General features: G+C 37.1%; 1 protein-coding gene across 1 annotated transcript; it reads left to right on the top strand.

The window, feature by feature from the left end:
- Positions 1-2,559: 2,559 nt before the first annotated feature.
- Positions 2,560-9,217, top strand: dlx6.S (distal-less homeobox 6 S homeolog). The gene is given in 3 exon segments (NM_001096815.1): positions 2,560-3,187; positions 4,849-5,042; positions 8,501-9,217. Coding segments are annotated over 3 exon segments (762 nt in total). The 5' UTR covers positions 2,560-2,868; the 3' UTR covers positions 8,750-9,217.
- The last annotated feature ends 495 nt before the right edge of the window (positions 9,218-9,712 follow it).

A 9,712-nucleotide genomic window follows, 5' to 3' on the forward strand; every position in this document is an offset into this window, starting at 1 on the left:
GGGGAAATTGACTGTAGGGATATAAGCTTCTACTGTCTGCAGTGGGAACCCCTTAAACAACATGATTGTGAACTAGTAAAGATAAAGAGGAAAGTCCCATAGTGCCAGTCTCCCTGGGAATAGATGCACCTGTAAGATCCAATAGAGGGGATAACAGGCTGGCTGCAGGCAAAAAAAAAGCAATAAAAGTGACTAATATACCTGCTCCTGTTCACTAACATGAAATATGAAACAAGTCAAAGAAAAGCCTCATTCGTTTTTGTCCATGTCATTTTTATTAGTGTTTATTTTTATTCATTGTAGTTTAGTAAGTGCGAGGATCAGGTTACTGCTATTTTTGCTTTAAAGTGGAACAATTGTTAAGGACAAATAATAAAGCACCTACAGCGTTTAACCTTTTCATTACCCAAGTGCCCTGGCAATTGAACGTTGAACTGGACTAATAACAGACTCCTTCGTTTTTAGACACACAAAACAGTGGTCAAAATCAAATGAGAGTCCCGATTTTTGCATTGGATCCGTTTATGGTATAAACTGATTTATTTTTCCCAAAACTAAATGTAGGACAAATATAAGAAAATCTTGATTTTCTTGCGAATATACCTACACAACAATCTCAAATTTAAACACCTTTTATTTCACATAACACATAAAAGCCTGATTTAGGAAGGGATACGAATTAATAAACCAGGGATTTTTCAAGAATATTTTTTTCCAGTCTTTTTCTCTTTCACATAGCTACATTTGCTTTGAGCTTTTCCAAAACACATTTACTCAGATCCCAAAGCCACAGGATACATTTTAAAGTGATCCCTAATATTTTACCAGTATAAGCTTTAATTTTCCAGAGAGAGCAGTGACATTTTTTCCTATTTTCAAGACGATGTAATTACACCGATACCTTTTTTTTATATAAATATATATAACCGCAAAATACATTTTCTGATTTTACGCAGATTACGCATTCTAAACGAACCCCCAACTTTCAGCAGAATATTTCAGGCACAATAATATTGTTTATTAGCATAAATGTAGAAATAATTAGCAGGTCCCCGTGGTGTGCGCTGGCAAAGGCATTAATGCATTATTTCAATTACCAAACTCATTGCCTCAGACAAAATAGATGGAGATATTTCCAGAGTGCTTACCGAGGAAACTGGAGGTTATTAAAATGAAGAAAATGTAAAAAGGGGGTAGAATCCAACAATTCAGTCCACAATCGAACCGGTTATGGGAAACATATTGTTCAGTTCTGATGCCTTTCCATCCAAAAGCCAAAGATAACGTTCAGGAATAAATATATATATATTTTTTATAGTCAGACAGATTTCCTACTTGGTCGTTGCTGGCACCTGAACACCAACCTGCTTCAATTTCTTCTGCAGAAGATTCCAAATCCTGCTCTAGATCCAGCATAGCCCAAAGTTTAGTGTCTCTACCCAGTCCATCTTTGAACAGAAATGGTACAAGCAGCTGGATGTGCAGATATAAATCCCCTCGCAAATAATAAATGGATTAATAATAATAAGGTATGAAGTTCTTTTTATAAAAATGAAGTGAAACTAAATGCTGCAGTTAGACAACCATTTTGATAAGAGGATAATTGAGGCGACACTGGTGTATAATTAGAGGATAATTTATGCTATATCCACTTTTATTCCACCTCCCAAAATAAATCCAGTCCATAATCATTACAGGCAAATTGTTCTGAATTTTATAGTAGCAATTTGAACAAAGTACTGCAGTTAATCATGGGAGATTTTTTTTTTTGGTATGTGTGTGTGTATTCTTGATTAGATCTCTAATTGCCTCTCTGCGAATGTAAAAATACCTGTGAATCGGCTCTATTAACAATGTTGACAATAAAATCAAATAAAAAGTTGTGTTTAGAATGCACATATTTCGTGGCGGTGATTCTTTCACTTGTGGAGGAGCACAGACTCATCAGGATTTTGCCAAACCACTAAGAACACTTGCATGATGTGCATCTTTTTACATCGCCCGAGCAATGTGCAACTGTCACTTCACTAATCCCTACATATCTCATTTATTGGTTTGTTGTCTGATAAATGGGAATTGTCTGCATTGTCCGACTGGCTGCACATCAGCACCTGCATATACCGGGGGGGATTAAGCCATTTCTAATACAAAATAATATAAAAGGAAGTGGGTTTAAAAAATGTTGCCAAATAACAATGCGCTCGCGTGGCAACTAAGCGGTTAAATGTCAGGTGCCACTCCTAACCAATGAACCCCAAGAACAAATTGATCTGGCCTATTTATATTGAAAATGGTGCTATACAAAAAAAAAATATGGATAGAAAAAAAACCCGTTGTTTTTAATCGCTTAAAATAATGTAGAATGCGAGAAGCCTGATCCCCCCTGCTTACATATATGGGGTCGGGTAGTTGCTATTTGCTATTATTCGCAGGGAGGTGAGAGCGTTAGCGCTGGGGGAGCTCGCTGAAAGGTGGGCTCTAACTCGCACGCACAAACGCCAGTAGAAGCAGAGGGATTGTGACGTCAGGGGTTGACTGACCAATCGGGAGGCGCTGCCCTTTCGCAGACAATCCATTCGACTTTGTGGCTTTGTGCATCGAGTCTAAAGGCAGCAGCTGAACTTTAACAGAATCCACCTTAAATCTCAGCCTTAACTGCACAAGGCAAAACAAGTGAGAATTAGGAGAGGAGAGGGGGGCTTTAACATTAAAAAAAAAAAGCGAGAGAGAGAGAGAGAAAAGAAGGCTCCATTAAGCTGCAAGGCCTCTCACTCCGCGCTGCAAGGGAAGGGGGAATTACCTTAAGTATAGGGTAGGTGGCCTCACAGGGGTGGGGAGGGGGTTGATTGCTCTCAATCAGAAAGTTTGATGATGACCATGACTACGATGGCTGACGGCTTGGAAGCTCAGGACTCCTCCAAGTCTGCCTTTATGGAGTTTGGTCAGCAGCAGTCCCACTCCCAGCAAAGCTCGCCGGTCATGGCAGCCGGTCACTACCCTAGTCTACACTGCCTGCACTCCGGCTCCCACCATCACCCGCAACACCAGCACGACACCAACTACTCCGGCAGCAACTCGTACAGCCGCTCCCTGGCCGCCTACCCTTACATGAGCCACTCTCAGCACAGCCCCTACCTGCAGTCCTGCAACAGCAACACCACGACTCAGAGCCGAGCCGAGGAACCAGGTGAGGCCGACCCCTAATCCCCATTCTGCAGCCCCTAATCGCTGCTTCTTTCTTCTACCCGGGGTCGCTGCCATACTCCAGCGTCTCCCTTATTCCACATGCAACTTCTCTGTGACATCTCTGCCCATTGTACCAGCACCGGGCACACACACTATTCTTTATTTTCTGTCCGTTTATCATGCAGATTTCATCGCAACTGCCATATCTATTATTGCTCTTTCCTACGGTGCAATTATCCACACAAATACAATTGTTTCATTATTTATAACAAGATACGTGCAATTTTATACCTAAATGCACGGAAATATTTTCTATTAAATTCTATAAAATGTAGGATGCGGCTTTGTTTATAACTGGCCTTGTACATTTAAATTGTGAATTTCCCTTCTGAGTGACAACCCAATTTAACAATAAGTACCAGAAAGGGGGGTGGGATACTTAGAACATGGATTCACTTATTTGCTTATCAGTTTATTTATTCTACACGCTTTGCCTATTGCTATTGTTAATTAAATACACCAGATAAAACCTATTATCGCTGTCGCTTTTCTGTGGCTGTGTAAACAGGGGAACCATCTATCCAATCACATTCTTATTAGAAGTGGCCCTGCTCTTTATGTGGGGACTGACAGTTATTCGTGCTTCTATTAAACGTCTGTGGTATTAAAATGTTTATTATTATTATTATTATTATTAATAATAATATTATTATTATTATATAAATGAAAATGTCTGCAAATAACAAAGTATTTTAGTTTAGAATATTTTAGGGCAAAGTGCACTGCTGAATCCATTATTTCGATCAGTACATTAATACTCATTGCAATGATATATTCCCTGTTTGAGTGAAAGCTCTTTGGGCACTACCACAGGCCGCAGTACATGAGACATGTTAAAGTGTTTTGCCCCTTTGCTATAGTAAATGTTTAAAATAAATCCCTTTACTGCAGTGCTTGCTTTTTCTAATATTTAGGGGGTTTTTTTCATTTCGTATTTTCTATTTGGTTTGTAAATTTTCTCATACAATGATAGGAGTGAAAAGTCACTATATCTTGGTTTTAAATAAATGGGTTCTTGGGCCTCCTTGTTGCTCTGGCAGATAAATAGGAGAGATCTAATCTGCTGCCTGTATTATGGGCAATCGTGTTCACTGCGTTGATGTCACAATGGAGGGCTTTGATGTGGCGTATCGGTGTCATTAAAAAAAATGGACTTGAGATTCTTTTTGAAATGACCGATATCCCCCCCCCCTCCCCAAGTTATTTATTTCCACACGGCAGATGATTTGATTGGAAGATATATGACTGGGCGATCAGAAACTCGGAATCACCGATTGTTCACTCACTAGGCAGCAAATTGGTTACATAAAGTCAATTAGCCGTGTAAACATTTCGTTGGCTGAAAGAATCCCCAGCCTTTCCTAGAGAATAATACAATATATCTGTTGCTTTACTGGAGCCTCGGTGCCGTTTATTGCCTGGATCATATACAAAGGGCAACTAAAATTATTTCTTTTTTTTTTCTAACTCTAATTTTAAAGAAGTATTGCCTTCACGGTGTCTACAATAAATTGTATCAAATGTAGCTTCTCTTAAGCCCTAATCATATGAATGCAACTAGGTAGACACTAATGTAACATTTTTGTGCTTCTCCTTCAACAGACCAGCAAAAAACAACGGTGATAGAAAATGGGGAAATCCGGTTTAATGGGAAAGGGAAGAAAATTCGCAAGCCCAGGACGATATACTCCAGTCTCCAGCTGCAGGCTTTAAACCATCGCTTCCAGCAAACCCAGTACCTGGCACTACCAGAGAGGGCAGAGCTGGCTGCTTCTTTGGGTGTCACTCAGACTCAGGTAATACACCAGGGACATCACTGAGAGCCTCAAGGCAGAACACAACACTTTAAACACAATGCCAGTAAACTGCCCAGCCAGGGTCCATTTCCAGCATAAATTTTATGCATATCACCTAATTAATATGCATTCATATAATAAAGATTCTGTTCATTGCTTTTAAAAAAATTCAAGTACAGCAAATAATTCCATCCAAGGCATTTCGGCTTAGTAAAACATAATATATATTGCTTGGATGGGATATACACAATATCATTTTATTTAGTTAATACTAGTTTTAGTTATACCAGGCAGTATAGTCATGATAGAGAAAGAGAAGCATATATATATATATATATATAGATATAGATATAGATATAGATATAGATATAGATATAGATATATATATATATATATATATATATATATATATATATATATACTGTTCAAATGACCAGCAACTCCAGGGGTTTCAGTGAGAAAGGTCCCTGAGTGGACCGAAACGTCACGTTGGCTGTAACTGCACTTATTTAAATACAAAACTTTTCACTGAAACCCCTGGAGTTGCTGGTCATTTGAACAGTGTATGAATTTTTTACCATGCACCCGGGTATTTGATACGACACAGTGTGCCACCCAGACGAATATGGATATATATATATATATATATATATATATATATATATATATATATATATATATATATATATATAGTACCACTAGACATTTAACAGCAACACACAAGCAATACCTAAGGGGTTCTCCCAAACTAAGCTGGGTGTCAATGCACACAAAAAACAAAATAAGTACATTAAAAAATAAATAAATAAATAAAACAAATAAAAAATAATAATAATAAAAAAAATATATTTATATATATATATATATAGATATATATAGATATATATATACAAAGTACCACTAGACAAAAAAATAATAATAATAATAAAAAATAAATAAACAAAATATATATATATATATTTATATAGTAAAATAAATAAAAAATGTATATATATATATATATATATATATATATATATATATATATATATATATATATTTATTTATTTATATAGTACCAGCAGATATTTAACACACATGCAATATCTGAGGGGCTTCTCCCAAGCTAAGCTGGGTGTCGATGCACAATAAAAAAGTAAAAATAATATATATATATATTTATATAGTAAAGTAAATAAAAAATGTATGTGTGTGTATATATATCTATAGAATCTACAGACACAGGGCCCTACAGTTTTACTTATTAATACAGAGGGAATCCTTACATTTCAGATATGTCATTCCCTGGTCTCAACGTTGTTTGTGTGTAACAAACCTTACTGGCCATGTACATATTTGTGTGTGTTTATGTGTAGGTTTGTATTATTGAGGTAGGTTGTTAAATCCTGTTTATTGCAACTGCAAGATAAATATAAAGGATACATGACTGATAGAATGATGAATAGTTACAGAACAATAGATCAAAGATGAAGAAATGGTTCATAAAACGATACCGAAATAAGTTATAGATAGAAGACAACGCATAGAAAATAAATAGAAAATAAAAAAGATGATAGCATATATATATATATATATATATATATATATATAGATATAGAAATATATATATATATATATATATATATATATATATATATATATATATATATATATATATATATATATATATATATATACACACACACATGTACAGTTGTGTTCAGAATAATAGCACTGTGTTTAAAAAATTTAATAAAGCTCAAAATCCTTATAATAGGTTTTATTTCCATACACATGAAGGCACTGGGAAAACATTATATTCCAAATCAAAACATGCAGAGAAATGTATCAAATTTGTTTTCAAATTTCTGCACAATTCTGCATTTCTTGGTTTTACCTGACAAACAGCATTTTTAAAAGTCATCCTATCCCTTTCTATTGCGAATTGGGCTGGTCACTCCATAATGTCGATCTTTGTTGGTCTGGAACAAAGATGTTGCTCCTTTACTGGTGTGTTTGGGTTCCTTGTCCTTTCCTGTTCAGCAAAAGGCAACATGACCTCTTCAAGTATTTTGATGTATTTAAACTGATCCCTGGTATGTGATAAATAGTCCCAACATCAAATTATAAGAAAGATCCCCATATCATGATGCTTGTGCCACCATGTTTCACTGTCTTTACTGTGTACTGTGTCTTTAATTCAGTGTTTGGGGGTCAACTGTCTGTAGCCCCTAGACCCAAAAAGAACAATCTTGCTTTCATTAGTCCACAAAATGTTGCGCCATTTCTATTTAGGCCAGTCAATGTTTTTTTTTTGGCAAATTGTAAGCTCTTCAGCACAGCCTTTTTTTTAACAATGGGACTTTGCGGGGCTTCTTGCCAATAGTTTGGCTTTCACATAGACGTCTTGTTATTGTAACAGTATCACTGGTAACTTTACACCTTCTTTGATCTTCCTGGAGCTGATCATTGTCTGAGTCTTTGCCATTTTGGCTATTCTTCTATCCATTCCAATGGTAGTTTTTCGTTTTCTTCCACATGTTTCAGGATTTGGTTGCCATTTTAAAGCATTTGAGATTATTTTAGCTGAGCAGCCAATCATTTTCTGCACTTCTTTATATGTCTTTCTCTCTCCAATCAACTTTTTAATCAAAATACTCTGTTCTGAGCAACGTTAGAGCGACCGGTTTTAGTCAAATGTTCAGAGAGAAATTGCACTATAACCAACATGCACAACATTTGCTGCTTCTTTGCTTAAATAAGGGCTGCAATTGACACCTGTTTTTTCACGGAATGAATGAGCTCACACTGCTATTATTTGGAAGAAGCCTCAATTAATGATTCAATGACACAGAATCAGCAGCATGTCAAGACTGTTGGGTCTGTTAGTTTACTATGACTCTACTACACCTACTATTAAATGATTTGCCATGTAGAAATATAATTTTTACCAAAAACAGTGATTGATCAGGTTAGTGATATGGGACTGCTATTATTCTGAACACAACTCTCTCTCTCTCTCTCTCTCTCTCTCTCTCTCTCTCTCTCTCTCTCTCTCTCTCTCTCTCTCTATCTCTATCTCTCTCTCTCTCTCTCTATATATATATTTTTATTCATATATAGATAGATAGATAGATAGATAGATAGATAGATAGATAGATAGATAGATAGATATCCATTTTACAGTGGCAGGCAAGTGAAAGTTAAAGATTATATTATTATATATATATTATTATATATATATATAATCTATCTATCTTTATATATATAGATAGATAGATAGATAGATAGATAGACATTTTACAATGGCAGGCAAGTGAAGTGGGGAATGGCTACTGCACAGTATGATACTGGCATTCTGATTGCCATTATCTCTGAGGTCCTTGGTAAAGACCAGCTAAAATCTCTCATGACCTGTGGGATTTTCTGGGTATTCCATTAGAGTCTATTTAATATGAAATTCCTCTTTTTGGCTGCAGGTGAAGATCTGGTTTCAGAACAAAAGGTCCAAGTACAAGAAGCTGATTAAACAAGGCAATAATCCCCTCGAAATCGATCAATTGGCCGGCACAGTCGCCCTCTCGCCACGGTCTCCAGCCATTCCTCCCGTGTGGGACGTTTCGGCCTCTAAGGGGGTTAGTATGGCTCCCAACAGCTACATGCCTGGCTACTCCCACTGGTACTCGTCCCCGCACCAAGACACAATGCAAAGGTCGCAAATGATGTGAAGCTCCTGGGTCCAGTTGGGCAAAAGACTTGTGGAACAAGTAGCACCCATGCCAGTCACGTGCCTGGATCTGAGGAATTTACAGTGGCTGCACAGGAGCCCACGAGTGGGCTTAACCTCAGTGATAACACCTCATTGGATAATCTCTGCTGGACTCCCAAAATAAAAAAACAAGTTTGGATTAAAGGGCAAATTATCTGCATGAGACAAAAACAAAAGAAAAAGCCATGTACAGCAAATGTGTGGCTTGAGCAACGAGCAGGGAGAAGCGGGCACCCAAAAATACACTTGGAACCCCATGAAATAACGGATCTTGGACCCTACTTAGGAGCCACTGTTTTCTAGCGAGACTGTGAATGAATCCGCTCTAGAGACGTTTCTAATGATGACACATATGTATATATTGTTGAATTGCAGTTGTATATATCCTTTGTATGTTATTGTCTTTCATAAATGGAAACAAAAGCAAGCATTCCTCAGCATGCCTCAGCGTCCTCTTCATCAAGCCGTCCTTTTAAAGGGCAACTTTGCCACCTTTCCCAACTGTCAGCTTCCCTTGTTGTCGATCTACAGCTCCTACCCTAGTCCCTGTAGTCCTGTTAAAAATGAAGAGGGTTAGCAGAATAGATACAGTGTATACAATCCTTGCACAAGAGCTGCAGAAGAAAAAAAGGAAAGAAAATACCGCTGCAGCACCTCTTTGCTGCGAAAAAGTGAAAACTTGGAACAACCAGGTAACGTTTCGGGCTTTTTCTTGCCCTTTATCAAGCCTGAAAAAAAGGCAAGAAAAAGAGCATAAAAAACTATAATAACATCAGGTTGGGTGTTATGATACAAATTGCAGTTTAACATTCAATGCACAAAAAAACAAGCAACACTAATGGAAAATGCGCTGCGCTTGCCCTTGGCGCTACTGTGTGCAGTTGCAGTAAAAGCTGAAACTAAGCAGCGGGTTTTGTCATGC

The sequence above is a fragment of the Xenopus laevis genome, chromosome 6S (assembly GCF_017654675.1).
Source record: "Xenopus laevis strain J_2021 chromosome 6S, Xenopus_laevis_v10.1, whole genome shotgun sequence".
Taxonomy (NCBI): domain Eukaryota; kingdom Metazoa; phylum Chordata; class Amphibia; order Anura; family Pipidae; genus Xenopus; species Xenopus laevis.